The sequence below is a fragment of the Lonchura striata genome, chromosome 18 (assembly GCF_046129695.1).
Source record: "Lonchura striata isolate bLonStr1 chromosome 18, bLonStr1.mat, whole genome shotgun sequence".
NCBI lineage: Eukaryota > Metazoa > Chordata > Aves > Passeriformes > Estrildidae > Lonchura > Lonchura striata.
In genome coordinates this window covers 4,929,902-4,952,846 of record NC_134620.1, presented here as the reverse complement: position 1 = coordinate 4,952,846, position 22,945 = coordinate 4,929,902, and the positions used below count along the sequence as shown (strand labels likewise).

The 22,945-nt window shown below is 46.9% G+C and overlaps 2 protein-coding genes across 2 annotated transcripts in view; both read right to left on the bottom strand.

Annotated features, from left to right (window-relative positions):
• The window catches only part of PXN (paxillin), a 43,963-nt gene that overhangs the window by 6,261 nt on the left and 14,757 nt on the right, over positions 1–22,945 (bottom strand). The window contains exons 2-6 of the mRNA XM_021549839.2: positions 12,966–13,192; positions 12,392–12,507; positions 10,370–10,509; positions 9,792–9,993; positions 9,183–9,318 (exon numbers count right to left, since the gene is read on the bottom strand). Of these exons, the coding sequence (XP_021405514.2) occupies positions 9,183–9,318; positions 9,792–9,993; positions 10,370–10,509; positions 12,392–12,507; positions 12,966–13,192 (821 nt within the window). The remainder of the gene's footprint in view (positions 1–9,182; positions 9,319–9,791; positions 9,994–10,369; positions 10,510–12,391; positions 12,508–12,965; positions 13,193–22,945) is intronic.
• Positions 2,037–5,065, bottom strand: LOC144247217 (uncharacterized). Its single transcript, XM_077787287.1, has 2 exons — positions 4,043–5,065; positions 2,037–3,238 (listed from the first exon to the last, which is right to left on the bottom strand). Exons 1-2 carry the CDS (start codon positions 5,063–5,065, stop codon positions 2,747–2,749), a joined length of 1,515 nt encoding a protein of 504 aa, XP_077643413.1. The 3' UTR covers positions 2,037–2,746.

The following is a 22,945-nucleotide window of genomic DNA, read 5'->3' as shown; positions in this document are numbered from 1 at the left end:
TGAGGTTTGAAACTTATAAACAATGCATATGTTCTCCTTGGCCACCACAGCCTCCTTTGCAGAAAAACCCCAACAAGGAAATAGATATTATTTTAGCTGACTTGGCACTACCATAGATACTGTCAGGTTTAGGGACACACAGAGAAGCTTGGTTTAGAGCACGTTTTCTTTTACTAAGGGAGTAAATTAAAACAGACAAAATCTATGCCTACGAACAGCCCACCAGCCTGCCGCCAACACAGCCAAAGGAGCAGGGACATGTGCTCCAAGTGCTCCAAGCCTTGGCAGACCCTGCCCTTCTAGCCACAGGAGGAGCTCTATTCCCTGTCCTGCAGCTGCTTGTCCTTGCAGTTGACCAGTTTACTCAATGACAAATCCTGGTTTCTGTTCATTTGTATAAACATTCTTATGACATACATTAATTTACTGCTTTTACACATGCATCCACACACTCCCCAGCCTTGGCTCACATGCAGCGTGACTCCCAATGGATCCTAACACACAGCTTTTCCCCTCTTCTCTCATCTTACCTCTCCTAGACCAGCAGCACACAGCAGCCCCATCACACCCCAGCATCCTCGTCCTAAAACAAACTCTTCACCACACAACACACATTTGCTACCAAAAACTGCTACAGTGACTACCTCCAAAGCACACAGACAACTTCAAGGATACTCTCACTGAGAGAGACAACAGGTGTTTGGAAACAAAGCCAGTCCAGTGCCCCAGGATAAAGCCCAGGCTTCCTGCATGGTGCAATAAGAGGAAAAGGGCTGCACTGTGCGGAAAGAATCACAGCTTCTCTTGTTCTAACCAGGGGTTATGGCCACGCAGGGCAGATACAGGTGCCACACACAAGTGATAAATACCATCCAGGGAGAAAGGAGATGAGATTAATTCAACATGTAGCAGCAGAGCACTTCACCCTTGTAGTGACCTGGAGGGACCACACGCTCCTGCCAGTCACAGCTGACCCCAGAGCAAGCACAAATACACAAATACCTGTGCACACCTCCATTTCTATCTGGCCTGGCCATCCAGCCCTCTTGACAGCTCACAAACGAGCCCACACCTGAAAGAGGTTTGTTTCCACCTCCTGTACATAATGCATGCTTATTTGTATGGGACACTCAGCACATCATCCTCAGGCAAACTGATCATGCAAAGGCTCTTCGAACTCCCACCCTTCACCCATGAGATTTGCCACCACTCAAGTTCAGAAAGGAATTCTATGAGTAGCAAACCATGCAATACAGGATATTATCCACATTAACAGTGTTGGGAGCTCCAGGAGCAGATCCCAGCACACTCATCAACCAGAAGAACACACACCATGCTGAGGAAACAGAAAGGGGATCCTGCCTTGTCAGGGGTTGTGGGGCCCCAGGGTGCAGGAGCAGCCAACAGACTGTCACTGTGGACTAGGGAAGGAGCAGAGGTCACCTGGAAAGTACAACAGGTCAAGATGCAGAGATGTTTCTTGCTCACTGTTTTAGCCTGTACTCTAACACTGCACTGCACATGTATGTTAGGACTCCCCACCACCCTGGAGCTACAGCCCTTCCCTGGTAGGAGATGCAGAACCCAGACCATGCTGTCTCCTCTCCCAATTACACTTGTACAGTGGACATCTGCCTAAAAAGGTAAACACAGGAAGCATTGCTGAGTTGCTCCTTCCATTACGCATGTTCTGCCACCTTTTACTCCCCCCACTTCAGAGAGATTGTGGCAGGGAGAGCTCCAGGCTATGTTTCAGAGTTACATTCTTAATCTCAGAGGGAAATGAGAGTCCCTGCTGCACAAAGTGACTGTCAGGACACACAGGACCCACATATCCCAGCAAGTTGTTGCACAGACATGTAGTGTGCAGTGCTACAGCTGGGATTGGATACTGGCCATGAGTCCTCCCTTCCATCCAGCAGTTCATACCAGCCTTTACCTGAACACTGTATCTATTGAGCTGTCAAATTACAAGCAATAGTTGGATTGGAAAATACTGCTAAAAACACAGATCAGAATAGAGAAGCCTGCCTGCATTTCTGGGAAGAAAGCTTCATCTTCAGTCTGACAACCAACAGAGACAAGTGCTTTGTTGCTAGGAGTCCAGGTCTGGGGAGAATAGGAATGTTTGGGATCTTCATTAGGAGGGGTGCCCACAACAGAAACCTCATGATAATCATTATCAGAAGCTTCCCACCGGAGGAGAGGCTGGGGAGCCAAGCTGAAGGAAGAGGAAGAGACTGGACTAGGAGCTGGGGTAGATGACACATGGGAAGGCTGAGGTGGGAGTGAGAGAAGAGGTGCAGGGCCAGAGGCAGGAGAAGGAGCAGCATTAGCAGGGACTATCTTTGCAGCTTCTTTGGAAGGCTGGAGCTGGGAAGAGACTGGAACAGAGATTGTCCTCCTGGGGAGGAGTGGGGATTCTGGAGGAAAAACCACCTAGAAAGACATGGAGGAAGAAGAAAGGTGAATAAATCCAAAGTGGAACCAACAAGCACTTCCTTCAACTGGAAGGCTGGCTGCCACCAGTATGTTTATCTAAGGGGAAAAAGCAGCAAGAAGGAGAAGGGAACTACAAAAGGTGCCACTCTTTGTAGCTTAAAGAAGAGCACCATCTTATTCATCCCCAGAAAGCCCTGCACAGGTACAGCACTGGAAAAAACAAAGCCTGTGTGTCAGGCTTCCCAGTGGAGTTTCAGAAATAATCCCCACATGGACACTGGAGATGTGATAGCAGCAGACTGCATCAACAGATACCACAAGCAGCTCCCTCAGATCCCACTCCAGTTCTTAAACATCCAGAACTAGGAACCTGTGCTGCCTTCCCTCTCAGACCAGACAAGGGTGAATAGTTACTTCTTAATTTTATGTTGTTTAGGATGCTCAGAAACTCAATCTGCACCTCCACACAATGCGATCTGGACAGAGGGACATGCTGGAATTTCCCAGCGCGTGTGACCCTGCTTTCTACCTTCTCTACTTGCTGTTCACCACTCTGCTCTTCCCCCCGGGGCCTGGCAGTGACAATGACCCCCTCTGTCAGCCAGGCATCCTGGCTTTGCCATTCTTCCTGCTCCTGGTTATCGATGCCCAGTCTGTCCTGAAGTTCCTCAATCAAGCGATCTTGCGACTCAGTCTTGTGGAATATGGCAGGACCTAGTTTACGCCTTGGAGAGAGATCCCGAGACATTGGATGCACATTCGAAGTCTCTTTTGTCCTCTTGATTAAAGATTTAATCTAAATGACAAAGGCAATAGTATCAGCAGAGAAGAGCAAAGTCAGAGCAAGCCCCAAGATGCAACAGCACAAACTCAAAGACATTAGTGACAATTGTGAGCAGGAAGAGTGATGGCATTTATTCCACAATGCCAAAATTCCTCTTGGCACAGCCCAGAACAGTGACTCAGTGCAAGGAAAAACCCAGTAAGGATAACCACAGCAGCCAAAAATAACTGTCTAGAAAAGGAAGGGAAAGATTAACCAGTGGGAAGCCAAGATAGGAGGTGCAGCACAAGCACTCCACTGAGCATTACAGAAATCTCAGCATCACAAGGGCACAGAGCTGTGCCTCTGTGTTTGCCCTTGACAGGCACAAGGCTCTTGGTCGGAGATGTCTGATGCACAAAGTGTACTTCCAGCATGGAAAGGAACACTGACAGATTCAGTAATGAGACCTAAAATGGTAAGCAGAGCAGAGGAGCTGCCATCCCAATCAGTAGCATGAAACAGCCCTTTCAGCTTTTTGGAGGTCTCTGTGGACTGAGCCTTACCCAGTTAGGGAATAATAGTCCACTTCACAAGGAAGTCCCTACAAACTGCCATGTTCTGTGCTGCTGAACCTCACGCAGGAGAGACCACAAGATAAAGCCGGGGGGTGTGAAGCCCTGTGACATGCAGCTGTCAGTGACACTGCTCAGAGCTCGTGCTGTTAGTGGGGTTAGGTTAGCCCAGGCACACTCATTGCATGCACACACTGTTAGTGTGCTGGCAGAACAGTCCTGGCTAGGACTTGCCCCACTCCTACATTCACTCAGTGCCTGCCTGGCCTGATGCAGAAATCCTCTCAATGGGTGGTTTGGAGACACATGGCAGATCCCATTCAGCCTTCCCGAAGCTTTCCGTAGATTCCAGAGTGCCTGCAGAGCTTCTGAATTGCCCATTTTCCTGGTCTCCTCTGGCCTTGTTCACGTTAGCAGTACCTCCCTTCCTAAGAGTTTTGTCTCTGCCCTGCCTCTTCTTGCCCAGATCAGGACAGTGGTACACCTTGGTTTCATGTGACACTTCAGCTTTTAGCCCCTGTCCTTGCACCACTGTGAAGCCCAATTGGTTTTTAGTGTCTGGGAAGACATCCCACCGATCCAGGGCAACAACAGGAGGTTCATTAACAGAATCCAAAACATTGTCATTCTTTGCATGCACCTCTGGCACATGTGCAGGCAGCTCCAGGGCCCACAGCCCATCTAAAGCTGTTTCCACACTGCTGGCCTGGGAAGAAAGAGCTGAGTTGTCCCTGAGCGCTCCCTGCTGATGCAGCTCCTTGGGTATCTGCCCCTTCTTTGAGATGGGTACACTTGAGATTCTGGGGTCAGTTCTCTGCTCCTTCTTCTCAGCCTCTTTTGCCACGTCATCCCCTAAGCCCCGTGCCTCCACATCAGCAGATCTACAGAGAAGGTCCACACTGGAAGCTGGCACAGCCTGGGAAGAATTTCTGGAAGAGTCAGGCTTCCTCTTCAGCTGAACTAAGCTGGCAGAAGCCACTTGCTCCCCATGAGTAGCATAACCAGAGGAGCTCCGTGGTGGGGGCACAGGGACAGTTTGTGCTAAATGGGGCACAGGTGGAGGGGCAGCAGGATGCCCTGACAAAGGCAGAACTGTGGTGTCACTGCCTTCCTCAATGCAGGTGTCTGCTGAGGGGACAGCTGTTGGCACTGTTGAGTCCCCACTGTGACTTGCAGAAGGGTGTTTGGAATGGGACAGCACTGTTAAACTGTGAGGAGTGTTGCTGGAGTCTACATTTGCTGAACTGAGGACTGGTTCTAGGGAAGACTCAGAAATCAGAGACATAGTGGAATTAGTCTGCAAAATAAGAGATAGAAGGAATAAGGAGAGAAAAAGATAATGACAGAGATAAGGAGAAGTAAAAAAAGACAAATAATTAAGCATTATAAGAATCATGACTTCCAAATCAAAAAGTCATGTTGACCCAAATCCTTACATCCAAGAGTAAGGAAGAAAAATGAGACACCAAAGAGCAGAACCAGTATGACATTGTACTGATCTTCATGAGCTCTACATCCACTGGGATCCTTTTCCTAGACCCTCCTCCTCAATGACAGCTCAGTGCTCACCTGCAGCTGTGCTGGGGGCACAGCACAGCCACTGCTAAGAAGCCAGCTCCAAACCCAGGAGTGTCTTCACTGTGAATAAAGGTCTCATAAACTTACTCACAGTTAGGTATGTACATTTCATATTCCAAAGCTGCAAAAAATTCAGTCAATGACTAGAACAAAGCATGACATTTTCTTCTTGATACACTTAATAAAATGCACCAGTTGGCTGAGTTCATGGCAGTGAAAACAAAGCTTCAGGGCATTCACAGCAAGAGCAGATAACATGGGCTTTGTTCTATTCACATCACTAATCTCACCTTGGAAGTGACACACACCAAATCTATACAAGCCTGTCAGTCATTCCATGCCCTTGTGAGCATTGCTTAGGTGGCAGATTAGCCTCTTCCCCTTAGGCCAAAGACTCCACAATGACATTGTAATAAAATCAGTATTAATTTTGATCCAAAAAACAAGAAGAGCAACTAATACATAGGTTTTGGTTTTCCTTGACTTACAGGATCTTTTAAAAACAAAAGAGCATAGGTCCTTCTTTCCCCACTTCCAGTGGTTCCTGGCTAAACTCTAGGAGATGAAGTACTATTGCTCCTTTTTCTTAGAAAGGGAGACTCAGAACAGCGACTTGGACAAGCTCACACAGCAGGTCAACCTAAGACCAAGACTGTGCCTTCTCAGTTTTAAAAATGTACCCACAAAGGACTTCCAAATCCAAGAGCTATCAAGACCTGCTCTGACTGACTCTGAATCATATTTTCCAGAGAAGCCTAAAAAAGTCAGATGCTTATGCTCTGAGGTGGAAGGGCACATAACTTCCTAAGCCCCATATATGCTACCACCCAGTCTCCACTTACCTTTCTGAGATACTTATCATGAAAAAAAAACTATATAATTAACGGAACATGCACAAAACCTGTCAGTAAATGGAAGAAGAATAACCTTCAGCTGGCCTGAGCTCCTGCCATGCTAAGGGGCCAGGAGCTGGCACATATGCACAAGCTTGCAAAGTCACACCAGCAGTGCTACAAGGAGACTGTTCTCAGAAAGGAAAGTGCAGTAAGAGACCAAATTTCTTTACAGATTGCTCTTCCCTTTGAGTAGCACAGCCAGGCTACTGTAACCAGTCACAGCTGAGAGGAAAATGACTATCAAGTATATTGAAATGAGGGAATTTCCCAACAGTGCCCTCTCCCCAAATTTTGCCTAAGCTGGGTACACCTGTAAAAGTAACCTGGTTTGATGCTGTGCTTCACATTTGGTTTCCAGAGGTCCTAAAATGAAGTCAGTCATGTTCAAGGCAAGAGTGAAGTTTTGCTCAGGTGTCAGGATTTTCAACATACTGAAATCATACTAATTCCAAAATAAAAGCAATGGGTGAGCACTCAACAGTAACAGAACAGTTAACTAAAAGCATCCAGCTATGCAGTAAGCAGGCATCACATTACACAGAAATGGCAGAGGGCAAAAAAACAAGTGCATTAAGTAATCTCAGTGCCCGATGACTGATTAACCAGATAACCAAAATCAAATGGATTTGGTAAGCAAAAAGAAGGGGCAACAAATTAGGGTGAGCAAATATAATAAAAGAGGAATTTATCGTCACCTTTTACTCGGGGGTACAAGGCAAATCAAGCACCAGTGCCCTCCACTCCTCCCATCCTTATCTAATGCAGCTTCTATCAATTCCAAGTAATTACACATCATATTTGTGGTTTTTATCCTATATTCTGCAGTCACACACAGGTCTGATACTCAAACAGCAGCCTTTCATATTTCACCTTTGCAAGAACTCCCCTTTGACACTGGTACAGACTAGAATACATTTTTACAGGCAAGTTAACACCCCCAGTTGGCACAATCAAAAGAGGTAAACTAAACAAAAAGGACCAAAGGGAAAACGAAGCAACCTGAAGGACAGCAAAAAAGGAAAGTAACTTAAGAATAGTCAATGACATCATTAACAAAAGGGAAATTATCACAGAAGCCATGTTCCTTGTGCTCCAGGAAGAATGTTTAGGCACAGATGAGCTCAATGCTTCACAAAAATACCAATGCTGAGCTTAATAAGGCCCAAATCGTAACAACTTGCTGCATTTCAATTTGGTCTCTGAGATCAACTGAAAACTAAGCCAGGAAGGCAGGTGGTATTAGCCACAGCAGCTCATCTCTGGCATGCCGGTTTTAGTGGAGATTCTAAAACTTCTCAAGAGTACAAAGTACTGGAACACACACAGTCAAAAACGTCCACTCCCTGTATCTTGCCAAAGAAACCTGTGCTGGGCAAGGTCATTCTCAGTTGCAGAGAGCTCATCCGGGAGCAAAGGCTGGACCACACCCTGAGCTAGTTTCCGGATAAAAGCAGCAGGGCCACACGGCCACAGCGCTCAGCTCCCATAGCACACGGAAGGAGCAGGGCACAGAATGCCAGAGGCACGAGTGGAAAGTCTCTCCAGCTTCACAACACTGCAGTGTTTCAACCAGGCTGAACAGAGCTTGTGGCTATCCTGCACCACACCGCAGGACCTCAGAAGGAGAAAAAAAGACAACGCTAAGGTGTCAATATTTACAATTGACTAAACACACACAACACTAAGTCAAGAGAAAACACTGAGGAACTCCGATTCTCACCGATTTAGGTGCATGTGCCAGGCATGGCAGACTGAATTCCATTCCAGCAAGCACAAGGCAAGTGAAGCTTTTCAGAACAGTGCTATGTCCTGAACTCACACACTTGTCACAGCTCTGGGTATTGTACTGACCTCCATGGGACCCACCAAGCACAGAAAGAACAGCAAACAGCAAAAGTTGTCACTACATATTCTGCACCTCTCCTCACAAAACATTGCTTAGTTCTGGCTGCCCCACCTAACGTCGTCTAGGAGGGGATGGAATTCAGCACAGACAAGAAATCTCAGGCATCCAGCAGAATCTTCCATATAGGGATAAAACAGAGTTAGGAACTGATTTAGGATTAGAAAGCAGATAGGTATGTAAAAAAGGCAAACCTAACAAAGAGATTATCCAGTACATTTGCTTTCTCCACCTCTCTCAGAAGAAATCCAAGTCAATAGTTCAGTAAAATTATAAGCAAAGCAGCTGAAAGTAGGAAGTGAGAAAGTATTTTTCATTTTGCCACGAGTATGGGTAAATGAAATCTCATGAAAACAACCTCCACAGTTCATCATCTAGTGCAGAAATGGTAATACACCCACATGAATAAAGAAAAGGTTATTCAAATACATATGCAGACACTGAATAGTATTTGCCATCCTTTGCCCCCACAAGAAGCTCCAACTTTAATCCCATGTTGAGGTGAATAAGAGATTTTGTTTTAAGATAAAACCTTTGAAATCTCCTTCTGTCTGATGTAAATGCCTAGAATATCCATTCTCCTCAGGGAAAGCACATCAGGATAAAAACACACTCCAGAGAGGAGTCATCCCACAGAACAGAAGGGCCTGGTCTCTGTCAGTAAGCAGAGTGGTGTCCCATGCCTCTCTCCTTCTCATTAAGTTGTAGCACAACAAAATAATTCACTCTGTACCGAGCAGTAACAAAGCTCATTATCTTTGGCAAACAGACAAACTGCAGAACTGAAGGAAAAACAGATCCCAGAACTGCCTTACCCTGCCAGTGATGAGAATTTATAGCAGTCAAGGATACCTACAGCCCCACTTGGAAAGCACAAATACACCACAGGAAGTTTATCAGAGCAAATGTGAGAGGTAAAGGAGGCATTCTGGAGACCAACCAAGGTCAGCAAATGTGGTTAACAGGCAAGAGAGACTGGGGTGCATAGGGACAAGATGAAGTATTAAGCTGTCATGACAGGGTACCTTGAAGTCAGAGAGAGATGCCATCAGCTCATCCAGTTCTCGTGTAGCTGAAGAAGCAGAAATTCGGGTCTGCTGCTGACTGGCGGTGACACGCTGGGGGCTGCTCACCTCGCCCTGGCTCACAGTGATTGCAGGCCTGGCCAAGAAAGAAAACAAAATAAAATTTTAGAAAGAGTGTTTAAACATGGGAGGGCACTCCTAGACTGGACGTCCCACTGCTCCCCCAAGTAAGCAGAGCATGAGGAGTTTCCATCAGCACAGCCCAACCTGACCCAGCTTCCCCAACATGCACAGACCCTGCCTCACATGTGCACACACATCCCATCTGCTAAGAAACAGATGATGCCTGCACATTCATTCTGTCAGACAAAGGTATTTGTGGTCAGCTCTAAATCTGAGTTTGAACAGTCTACCTCTAATGGATGATTTATGCATTTTTCCATCCAGAAGTAGATTACAAAGCACCAGCACCCACCTGACTTCTGACCCTTTACACAAAGCCCATCTTCCATCCCTCTCCTGCAGTAGCTGCCCCTACGCTACAGTCACCATTCCCCTAGGAGCCCATCCCACCTCACCCAAGCCTGCAACCACCACAACATTACTCACACTGGACTTGGCACGGAGCTCTCCAGCTCATCCAGCAGGCTCTCCACACTGGGACGCACGTCTTCAATCCCACGTGCACCATTTCGCTTTGGCTTTTCTTTTGTTGGGGGTGCAGCCTTCCCTCCCCCTGAGCTGCTGCTCTCTGGGACAACATAGTGAGGGCCAGCCACACTGGGCAGTGACGGGCTTCTGCCAGCCTCATCTGAAGAAATGGGAGCAGAAAGGAGCCATTCAGAACCCCATTCCACACATACACATATGCTAATCACAGGCGAATACAAAACATTGTCTAGAAATCTTGTGGAACATCAATCTTTGAAGATATTAACAACTTAACAGTGCAAGGGCCTGAGCAACCTAAACTAACTTCAAAACTTTAGTTAGAAGCAATTTTGAAGTTGGCCTTGCTTTGAGCAGCGTGCTGCAGCTCAAGCCTCAAGAGATGCCACCCTCACTAAATGAATCTTTGATTAAGGGCTGGAGGGGTCTCCCTCACTAAGGATGCTGGAAAGCAAAAGCAAGCTACTATTCTGAGAATCAAATTATCCACTCATACCAAATGTCTTCCTATTCCCTACCTGCTGTGAAGCCACTGGCAGGAGTCTGTTGAACAGCATTCAGTTCCAGAAGGAGTCTGTCCAATTCTGAGAGATTGCTGCCCAGAGAGGAGCTGGTCATTGTGGGAGATGGTTCCGCAGACTTCTGCTTGTTTGGGAAACTGAAGATAAAAGAGAAAAGTGAAACATCAGCATCAAGATACAGCAGAGGGATGGAGGGAAACTCCTTAGGTTCCCAAACTTTACCAATGTGCTGTGGTCTTTTCAGGCTGATGCTTTTAGCTCTGTGGCTAAAGAAGACACGTGCTTTGTGACATAACTAAACACAGCCACTGCTATTCTTGTAAATCACAAAAATAGCATCGATGGACAAGGTCTCTGATTTTAGGACTACATGCTGCCCAGTCCTGTAGGAAAGAGTTAACTGTCTGTAGATCCAAAATGCATAGAACAGCAGCAGAACCATTAGCTCACATACGGGAAAATTACTTGTTTCTGCTGACACCACACCAAGCAGCAACATCCTCCTCCCTGAGCGAGGGAATGCAGGGCTAGCACAGAGTGGAGACAGAGGCAAAGCACAAGCCTCAGGTTAGCAGCAGAAACTGAGAAGCCGTAGGATATGTCATCACCTCTTGCAGAACCTTAAGGTCTCCCCAAGTCCTCACACCTTTAATTTTGGGGACTCTAATCAATTAATAAGAAAGTATCTTGGTATTATTTTCTACTGTGTTAAATACACGTTCATGTATAAAGCACTGGCTGTAATTACTGCTAGCCTTATATGACTGATATTATTTACCACATAGAATTGCAAACTGTTCCAAAGCAGAACTTCACATCAATGCAGTGATTTTTATAGCAGCTACACTGTAGTAACAATCTTTTCCATTGTTAATGGCAGGAACATTTTCTTCTCCTGAATTTACAAAAGAAATAACTTTTAATGCTCTAGAAGTTCTTATTTTATCAAAAAGATACTTTCCAAATCCAAAATGGGAACTTCTGCCTTGTGCACAGGACCACATTATGCTCAAAAAGTTAGTATCGAGCAGGTTAACTCTGACACCTGTAACACCAGTGACAATTATGAATTCCAAGAGGGAAGTTATCCTTCTCTTCAGGTTGAAAAACAAGATCCACAACTGCAATCTGAGGAGAACATACTTCATGCCGAACCAACACACCAGCTACAATTCACACCAGAATCAAGTCATGCTAGACCCTTGCTCAAGAGGACTTATAGCTCTAATTACATTCCTTTCATATTAATTGCATGCAGTCATCTGAAAAAATTGCAATTATCATCTCCACTGGACCATCTCTGGCTAGGCTGCCCAGAGAGAAGCTGAGCTCTAACCAAAATTAGTTCTGGTTGGAAGCAACTTCCTGCTCAGCAGAAAGAGCTGGCATGGTTAGATGATGACTCCAAAGAAACATCAGTCTCCAAAGTGTAAAAAGGTGCCTAGGCTGAATTTCTGACAGCCTCTGCACCACTCATCCCTATGATAGCAGAAAGGTCTGTCCTACTGTGCAGGATACTCCTCCAACCTCTCGAGTGAGAGCAGCTGCCTTTGCAGGTGTGAACTTGTTATCCATCGATCACCTACTGAGATGGAAGTTTTAAGAAGTTTGAATTTACTTGAAAAATCAAGTCCCTGCACAACACTCCAGGCCACAAGTACTGAGTTCCCAGGTAAAAATAACCCAAAGGCCATCCACCTCCTGAAGAACTTTTGTGCTGTTTAGCAGGGGGTGGATTAGTCACTTGTGTCTGGATCATATCCTTCACAACACAATCCAGATCCTGCTGCATCTGATGGATCCTTAACTTCCTGCAGCTGAGCAAGCCCAAGGGCCAGGTCAAAGTTTGAAATGAGTATGAAAGTTACAGTGGCATGTTACAAAAGAGGCAATCAAAATTAACACAAAGCAACATGACACACAAGGAGAGCAGTGTTTGTTTCCACTTATAGAAGGCAGTTTGACCCTCAGCAAGCTCAAGTTGTGAGTCACACTTATCTCTTAAAAGGCACAGGATACCTGTAGACGTGTTCCTCTTCACTGGCACGGGGAGTAGGAGAGTTGAGCCCGTCTCTAGGAACAGAGGCACTGGAGCTTTTGGCACTAGAGCTGTATATAGGAGACTGGGGCTGAGGCTGTGGAAACAAAATTTGCATTGGAAACATAATACAAAAACAAATATGTACACTACTGCACTGCAAACCCATAAATTAACAGGGCAGAACAAAAAATAATCTGCTCTTTAGTCAAACCTGCCTCTATCAGATGAGCTACACCAGGAACAGTTTTCCCCTTACTTTAGACCTGCCTATGAGTCACAGCTTTGTGCTGGAAACCCCCAGTCTGCCTTCCACAGGCTCAAGACAGATGACTAACACTAATCTCATCACACCACCATTTTGTCAGCACAATGACGATGGCTTTCAAATTCTTTTCTGCCATTTGCTCAACCAGTTAGTTCTAATAAAAACTCCCACCTCCCGCTATTTCCCTGCTCTGTTCATAGCCAAATTCATCCTCACTTCTTCCTATTCCCTCCTCCTTGCTTTCCTGAGAGATCCTGCACTTACAAAACAAGCACTCTCCCACTCACCTGCTGGTGGCCGTATCTGGGGGTGTTGGGTTGCCACTGGTCTAAGGGGTCGATCACGGTGCCATTCAGGGCGTCATTGGAAGGTGGCGGGGGCACCGGGGGTGGCACAGCAATCTCCTGGTACGTGTGGTTTCCAGTTGGGTAGGAGTAAGGAGTTTCCTCCGTGAGAAATACCGGTCGTTTGGAGATATGAGAGGTGGTTGATTCCAGGTCTGCCAGTAAGGCGTCTGCAGGAAAAAAAAAAAAAACCAACAAAATGGTAAAAGCCGGGACTAGAGCTTTGTCTCTTTCTTCTCATTTAATGTATCTGTGTCAGAAGTTTTTCAGGAGGACTTTTCATCTTGGATAATCTACCAAATGATGCCCTGAAAAACACTACTGCTGCTCAGAAACAAATGAGTTAATCAAACTTCTACTACAAAGAAAACACCAAAATGTAGCAAAGCAGCCAGAAAAGCCGTGTCAGTCTCATATTTTTGCATTAACTGGAAAAACACCCAACAACAGGAACCCGTAGTCTCACTGTACCCTGCAGAAATGCAACCCAGGCAAGCCTGTCCAGAGACCTACTCCAACAGGATATTGACACAGACTAATCACAGGCCCCACATCATCACAGAGTCATTTACTGTGCCCGCAGGCACTGCTTTCTGCAGGAAACAAGATCTCAGGAGGTGTTTTCTCCAGAGTCCAAGGTAGTGGAAGAAGCACGAAACGTTCAGATCAGTCCGTCAGCACAGCAGAAGGATGTATTTCAGTTCTTCCGACAAAAATCCCTCTCAGTACACCATATAAGCAGTTAACAAGTTTCCAGAGGCTGCCAGGTAAATGCCATTTCTTCTGGAAACAATTCTTAACTAGATGGGTGGAGCTCACAAATTCCTCGAGAAGGAAAATCTCCACCAGCTAGAAACACTCATGCCAGGCAGAGGACCTACATCACACAGTTAACACTTCTCAAAAAAATCTCTCAGTCCCATCAGAGATTAGGCATAAAATGGCATTCCCAGCCTTCTGGATTTCTCCCTACAAATGTATCCTCTGCCCATTCCCAATCCTGCACTCCTCTGGGGTGACTCAAAGGCAAACCCTGACCTGTTGGACCTTGCAGCCCGTGTGCCCACCCTGCAGAGCCCATTGCAGTTCCTGCAGGGGGGACACCAGTGAGACCCTGCAGGTCTGTGCTGTGCTCACTTTCCAAAGAAAGCCTCCCTGGCCACATGCCCAGCTTTCTACTGGGGCAGCAGCACCAGTGCACACCTCTGCAAGGCTGTTCACTGGAGATATCAGTGTTCTCCATGTAACAGCACCAGGACAGGTCCCTCTGGGGATGTGGAATTCAGCCAGTAAGGCACTTCAGCAGAATTAGGAGGGACACTCTGTGAACCCCCCTGGATCTCCCTTCCCCCTGGGCAGACCCAGCTGTCCTCAGAGAGACTCAGCAGACCTCTTCTCCTGCACACAGCAGATACTTGGCACTCAGGTTTGGGGCACAGGGGCCCAGCCTGAGTGTGGCCACCCTGCAGTGTCCCCCCCCAGGTCACAAGGAGCTGGTGGGACCAGAATAGCAACCGAGCAACTGCTCACACTAATGGCTGCCCACAGCTCCCTGGGCAGCACCTGCCAGCCCTGAGCCACTTCCTGAGCACAGCACTCCGCAGCAGCCAATGCACTTAGCAAGCCTTCAAGAAAATGTATTAGAAGAGGACAGTTATTATTGCATTGCAAGATGAGGAAGGTGCTGCTTTTATATTCACTCTTTTCAAAAGGCCAAAGCATCACAGAAGAAAAAATAAGCAATCCTGCACTCAGAGAGCAGGATACAGCCATTAGCAAATTAAATACTGTGTTAAATTATACACCTTTCATTTAGTTAAAAAGATGCTCCAAACCATTAAAGTCACAGGATCTATCTTCCTAAAGGGACCAAAATATCCCAGAAGTACATCCTCTGAAGGGAGACAAGTATTCCGCAGCTGGGGAAAAATGAACTGTATCTTTTCAAGCAAAAGAACAGCTGGTGGATTCCGAGTGAAAGGCACATACCTCCAGAGAAGTGCCGATGAACCGCAATTCCTACAGTCAGGCAGGTCCTGTGACTGGAGGTTTCACGCACACAACCTCCCAGAGAAGTGCTTGCCGAGGAGGAGTGGTTTTTGCTTCTCCCCTCCAATGACAAAGGCAATTCAAACTCCACCAGGAAGTGAAAATCCCGTGAGGGTGTTGGGCTCCTCCGGCCCTGCAGAGGGGACGCAAACCATTTTCCACCCTCCACCTCCAGCCCTCAGTGCAGGACCGGCAGCTGTAACCATCTCGCCACAGACACTGCCCTGCTCGGCTCCTCTCTGTGCCGACGATCCACGGGACAGACACCCACTGCCTTTTGCTGATGACAGAGGGAGCTCGGCTACACGCACCGGTTTACTTTTACAGGTCTGCGGAAGAAGGGAGGTCTGGAAATACCGGAGCACTGAGCCCCATGGCTGTGAAGGAGTTAAGATTAATGATTAACCGCCCCCATGCCCTCCCCCTTCCCGACTTGAGCAAACAAGGCAAAGCCGAGGAACGGAAAGCGGAGGGAGGAGAAAAGGCTGGAGAGGAATTACTCGGTTACTCAAACTAAACTCCAACTTTACAACTGATATCGAAGAAGCTGCACGAAGGCACCACCCTGAGCCGGCGGGACAGGAAAGGCGCTCACACCCCGGTTTCCCGATGGGAAAGGACTTCTTGTGCTTGCTCGCCCCCAAGTCCTGCAATCCTGTCCTCCCTCCCCGGCGGCCCCGCTCCTCCAAGCTCACAGCCATGACAGAGGGAAGGTCTTCCCCATTCGCGTCCCTCCCCGCTGCTGTTCCCGGATCCAATCTCATCAGCGACCACAGCTCCCTGGAACTCCGCTGCAATGGGAAATTGCGCCCGTTTAGAGGGCCCAACAGCAGCAGCAGAACGTCCTCGGCGAGGGCAGGCTGAGGGTGGCAGCGGCACCGTCCCACCTCACGGACATCACCCTGCAGAGGGAAGCGACTCCCCAGTCCACAGGCACGGGCTGCAGGTCGATCCCTTGGAGGTCAGCCCAAGGAGTTCTACAGTCCAGAGCGGGACTTGAGGCTACTGCTCAAAATCCGACCAAAAATTAACCAAAAGGATTCACATTTTGTTGTCCATGAAGCTCCTCATCCCAAAAGGTCCCAAAGCACCATGCACCCATTTAGGATTTGTACAACTACCAGAAGACAATATGAGATAAGAGATAAGGGGAAAGAATGGAGATTTATTAATAGAAAAAAATGCATCACTCTCTCTTTTGCAAAAGGGAACAGCATCTGTAACCTGATGAACTGTGACAGGGATGCTGTGCCTTGTGTAGTGCTGCACCTCTCGTCACAGCACTGAGTTCACTACAGTGACCGCTCCTTAAATGGAATTTTAAATGCTTAAATAGAAATATTAAAGTCTCGATCGATTGACTGGGTAATGAAGTGTTCCTGCCCAAGGTGACCCCTGAGGGACAGTGCTGCAGGACGTGTGAATGAGCCGGTTAGTCCCCACAGCCCGCAGGAAGCAGCTGGCCGGGCCACCGCAAGGCAGCGGCTCGGGCCAGCGCCCAGCGGCACCGTCCATCAGAGGGCACCAGCAACACCCTCACAGGGACCGAGCGACGAAACCCACGGCAGAGCCCAGCTGGCAGCGCCTCCACCCCACCTGCTCAGCCCCGCGGAGCCGGGAACCTGTCCCTGCTGCAGGCACACAGAAACTCTCGGCGGTGCCGCGTGTGCTGCACCTCCCCACGGAGACGCGCATCTTCACGGCGGCTACCGCCCCGTCCTCCGGAAACAGCCACACACTGTCCTCGCCACAGCCTCAAATACTCTCTGCAACACCACAGACACAGCTCCGGGAGGCAGAACCTCCCACGGATGCACACCATACATTTAGTTATCTCAAGAGAATAGATTTAACAATTTTGTAGCAGTAAAGTAAACCACACAGAGTTATAATGGACCTTCAAACCATTGCTCCTCCCCAGGATCACCCCTCTCTCCATTCTCACGACTACAACAAGCCACTAACACAACCCACAGACAAAATGTCAACTCACAGACATGTGCATGGAGCAGAATCACTCCAGTTTCCAAACACTCGGTAGGAGTCAGCCATCTATGGGCTGTGCATATAGAAATCTGTATTTTCCACTCCATTTGCAGGGTGCTGCTCAGCAGGGTGCAAAAGGGACACCTGCTAGAACACCACGAACCTGAACACTCCTGCTTATCATGGCTACTCTGGAGCAGTTACACAGCCAAGAAAACCCCAACTCCCTGTACACTGCAGCACAGAGCACCTCAGCAGAAGCACAGCTGGTCCTCCACAGGCTCGGGTAACCTGGCCAACCACCTGGTAAAGCTGTGTGAAAACATTAAACAGAAGGGCAAAGTCTTCCTCCCCTCCACTGAGCAACCCAAAAAACTACACACTCGATTGAAATCACATTTAGGCCTGAAGGCTACTCAAACCACATCTTTCCCAGTATGGGATCTCCCCAAAGATTTTCCTGTGGAGGAGGGACAGTTAAAGAATGATGCCACATTGGACACCTTTACTACTAAAAAGCACTCCAAGACACCAGGAGGTCAAGGCACATTAGTTTGCTCCTCTCTCCCTTTCCTCACTTTTGCCAAAGATCATTATTAACTAAGAGGTCCTTGGGATTCTGGTCTACAAATCCTCCACACTACTCTGCACATTAGTTAGGTATGTGTAAGTAGCCCTTTAATACCAACTGCAGTGCTTCAAGGTAATTGCCAGCAAAAGCCAAAGCTCTGCTGGTCATTTCAACAGCTAAGGACAAGAATTCTCACGCTGACGTCCAATGCATTGAACCACTCACAAAACATCCTTTCTACTACCGAAGCAGCAAGGTAGAAGAGCAGGACAAATCCTTAGGCTAAGCCCCATTTACCAGTTCAAGCTGCACTGAAAAGATCAAGTTCTACAGTGCACATTCCTGTGCTATCTCCCCAGCCCACAGCTCCGTGGGCCCAGAACAGCTCAGGCATTCCAGGGGCTCCAAGGCGGGCTCCTCCAGCATCGCTGCGTGTCAGCACTCGCTGGCCTGCAGATGCAGCATCCTGCAGCAGCAATGGCCTCTGTGCAGCCAGGGGCACATTCTTCAGCTTCCCACAGCCCAGGTCTGTCTGACACAGAGCAGTAGACCAGCCTAGGGAGCACAGCACTGCTCTACAGTCTGCAACAGCAGTGGGTAACACTGGGGCCCCTTTCTACTGATACACACATCAACACCCCTTTCTAGGAATTTGAGCTGGACTCAGCCCCCTTAAATAGGTAGAGTGAAGTTACTAAAGAGAAAAATATATATTTACATATATTTAGATGTATCTTCCCATGCATATCAAAGCATACTTTGTTCACTTCCCCTTTCCTGTGCATCTCAAAAATGCTCTTGGATTAAGGTGACACAGTGAAGCAGAATACATCATGGACAAATTCTGAAAAAACCTACATGACAGGGCATCGGCAAATTCACATTTGCCAACTGACAACAAGCAGCTTTTCAATGCTAATTTTTCCTCGAGTAGTAAATAATTTTCCACTATTCATAAGCAGTTTAGAATTTATCTTTTCCTTTTTTTTAAATGAGGCCATTTAGAGAAATCTAAATTTGCTTTCCTCTGGAGAAAGGATTTCCATATGCAGTTGATCTCTCTCAACAACTGAGGATTATTAAGCCATGCTGACACAGCAAATCACAGCATTATCAAGACAGTGAGTAGATCAAAAGGATGGTGGTCAATTTTCTTCCACATCTCATCTACTGCTGGGGAGGAAATGGAAGCATAACTGAAGCAAGATACTTCAAATGCCTCAGATATCAACCTTTCATTTTCAACAGCCGAAAGCCACATCTGCACATGCATTAAATCACACATTGCCTGTAGCTCTGCTTCTTGCATGAGACATCTGGAAAGTGAGTAGCACTGGAGACAAGATTCCTCATCCAGCCAGCACACAGAGCAAATGCGTTCAGCCACAGTCACATCTCCCCCAGCATCTCTGGTGCCACATGTCCCCGACACAGCACACTGGGGAATCAGGATGAGATGCTGGAGCACCAACTACAGAATTCCTCTGCTGCAACTGCACAGAAAAGGTATCTGCACCTCCCCTATTTTCCCCCCTGCCTCTATTTATTTACACAATTAAGTAGAAGAGCTGCAAGTTTTCCTGGTTTAGGCAGCAAAAGATTCCTAGAGGACTGGCAAATAGAAATAAAAATGAAGATACCCCTAAGGGCAGCTCTCAATGAGGAGATGGACTTTACATGCTAATCATGTCTCACTTGGCATCAGACAAATTGCAGACCTCTCACTGGCAGAGAGCCCTTTTTTCTGAATACCTGCAAGATGCTGAATTCAAATCCTTGATTTTTGCTGTGCCCTGAGAGAGGGAGGGGAAGGCAATTGCATCTCCAGAACTGCAGTTTGAGCTTGCAGCCTCATCTGAGCCACCTAGTTGCAAAATCCCTGAATGCAATCTTTAAAAATCTCATCAGGTTCAAATAAGTCTTCTCCCCACCACCTGCAGGAGTAAATGCAGCTCCAGCTCACATATAGGAAGACAGTTCAAGGCAGTAACCCAATCCCTGGCATGACAGTTTTATGTTGTGAGTAACTGCAGAGGAATGGGGAGCCTGGGTATATTTATCCTATTAAATAGCCTTTCAAAAGAATTATCTGCAGTGCTCTACCAGACCCGCATCCAGAAGACTTGCTGGAGCCTTGCTAGGATTTCTCACTGCCCTAGGACTGCAGAAGGTGTGGGGAGCCCCAAACACTGAGGGCAGGAATTCCCATTTTGATTTTTCTCAGCAAAATGGCAGAACCTTATCAGAAGTAGGAAAATCATGAATAGGTAAAGGCAGGTATTGACTTCCAGGTAAAAGACATTTACTAACAGGTTTTTAAAGCACTATAGTCCAATCAATGCTTTTAAATGCAAAAAGATCAGAAACTACAAAAGCAATAAAATACAAAGACTGCATTCAAAATGAGACCTTAAAAACTCAAAGTGCAATTATATGCTCTTAAAATCCTCAAGTTCTCCAGTTCATATATATAGAAAGCATGTAAAATAGTTTGGTTTACTGTCTAAGACATTTTAAGGAGATGACATCTAGAAGTTTTCCAAAATTTAACCAATATGTCAAGAAGGTGGTCAGAACACAGGACACATAAAAGTGCTCAGCTTTCTTGTGAAGCAGGGGCAAATTGTTTTAAGATACACAAAAATTCAAGGCACAAAAGATAAGTCATTTACCAGACCTAATAACTGCTGGATTATCAGTACAGAGCAGCCACTTTTACTTCACATTGCCCAGACCTGCCTAGAGGAAGTTCAGATTGCAGGATCAGTAAAACCACTCGGCTCTCTCTTTAATGTACTAATGTTTAAAGCCTTGTGCTTTCTCACTATCAAGGTATTGTTGCAAGTCATGCCTTGTGTCACTGCTTTAAAAAAAGAATGTCCAAACTAGGGTCAGTATGTGGAATGGTAAATTACAGGAAAGACAATAGCCATTAAAATTTTGAAGCTTCTCTCTACTTTCAGACCAAAATTGCCCCTTAAAATTACCAAAACTTTGCATTTGTAGCATCAATTTACAAACTTGTGTGGGTGCTCCCAAAAAGCTTAATAGCAAAGGCAACCTCCCAGCTGCAGTTACGCCTGGCTACCCCAGGCTGCAGAGACAAACTGAGCAAGGATTCATCCCGTGGCAGCCAGAGTTGCTGTTGGAATCAGGTGGTGGCAGCCACCAGGACTCCTCTCTGTGCCAGAACTGGAGTACTGAGAGCCAAAGCAGTGAGCCTTGCCCAGTTCAGCAGCCCATGCACCCAGCTCTGACCACTATCAGCAACATCTAAACAAAGACAAGACGCTGCAGTGTGAGATGTGGTCTGCAGCGACTGCGGCTTCCTTTCCCAACCTCTGAGACTCAAGCTGGAGGGTTCATTCCAGAGCTTGTGGCCAACCAACTGGTCACAACTAACATGCACTACTACCACCCTAAGCCTGGGGTCGTAAAAGAGTGTGCAAATACAGCCTGTGTGAAGCAATTTCAGGAACTGTTTATCAGTAACTACTCACTGCACTTTTGGGGATGAGCTGCAAACCCCTGCAGTGCTCTGGCTGTAGTTCCAGCAGAGCTGACACCATCAGGCACTGCCAGCATAAGGGAAAGGCCCTGGGATCCTCCCTTCCCCAGCATGCAAACCCAGGCTGTTCCTGGAACTTGCCCCGCTGATCATCAGACACTTTCTAAACTAATTCAATGTACTAATCCAATAAAAGTTTGCTGAGGTGTTGGTTTCAATTTTTTTAGATAAACTCATTAGGTTTCTTGGAAGCACAGCTCCAATCATTCTAAGTAGCTTTTAGAAAATATATTAAAAAGACCAATGGCAGAATTGAACTCTTGTTTAGGTAAGTGAATAAAATTTTTGCTTTAAATGGAAATGTTCTACTTTCACCTTCAAAACTTAGGCCAGAGGACAAATTGTAAATCCAGCCCATCCTGCCATCAGCTGAAGGAAATCACCCACCCTCCTGTCAGATTCCTCTAATTCGCCTGTATCTCACATGCAGACCAGAAAAAAGGGCAGCCTGAAAAGATGCAGCCAGCAGACAGCTTGAACTGAAACGCTCCTTATTCTGGAGACATCCCTCACATTACCTGCCACTTCCACCCAAGCCTACACAGACATTTTGTTTTGGCTTTTCAGCCCCAGAACTGTGACACGGCTCAGTCCCTAGGGCTGCACACGCTGTGTACCTACTGACACCTCATTTGTGCTGCTGAGCTGACGAGTGAGCTTTTGACACACTCCTCACCATAAAACTGAAGACAAGCCAACTCTGTATGCTATAAAAACCCAACAGAAGCCATCATGTGAGCTCAGACCTTCCACTAGATCCCTCGGATGGGCAGGAGGGTTATTTGTGTGTACATGTGCTGAAAAACCATTAATGTCACCACTAGAGCCTTCCTGGCCACACCATGTTCTTGCAAACGAATGCATTTATGTGACAGCCCGAGCTGCAGGGGTGGATCTGTCTGCAGGTGAGGCTGCTGGAGCAATGGGCAGCATCACGTGCAGTCAGCAGGTTCCTGAGTAGCCCAGCAGCTGCAAGGCTCTCAAGGGCACAACGACACTGCAGGAAAACCAGCTGACCAGTCTGCAGCTTGACACCAGCAGTCCCTGGGAGTCACAGCTCCATTCCTTGAGGGAGCATTTCAGATCCACCTCTTGATGTCTTGAATGCAACAGGCTGGGAAATCCTTTGGCTGCTGGCTCCGTTCACATCACCAAGCAGGCAGGGAGGTAACCTAATCTTAACTGGTTCACAGGGCATGGGATCACCAGCTCAGCATGCTGGCTGAGAGACACCACAAGTGCTTTAAAGATTGAGTCAGCACAGTTTCCTTGATGAAAATATAAATCCACAGCACTACCTGGCCTACAGTCCAAGTTGTGTGAAGGAACCACAAATGGTTTTCCCATAGGACCAGAATTTTTCTACTTAGCTCTCTGAACACTAAACTAGACTCCAGCTTAAATTGAGTGAGAGAAATGAACCACCACCTACAAAAAGAGAAACACACAGTTATTCTGCCTTTCTCCAACTTCCTGATCAAAACTTCCATACCCTTTCCACTGTCTCAGAACAGTTCATTAGATGGCTGAGATAACAGAAGTCCCACAAGGTACATAACAGCTTTTGTGGTCAGAGATAAATATTCCTCAATATGTCACAATGGGCTGAGCATCCTCACCCTGAAAGTGATTCCTACTTCAAGTCCCTTCCCTTTCCAGAACAGAAAATGCTCCAGAGAAACAAAATACGGTTTGAATACGTTTTCTGGTTTTCAGACAAAAAGCTGCTAAAACCAAGTGTAGCCTTTT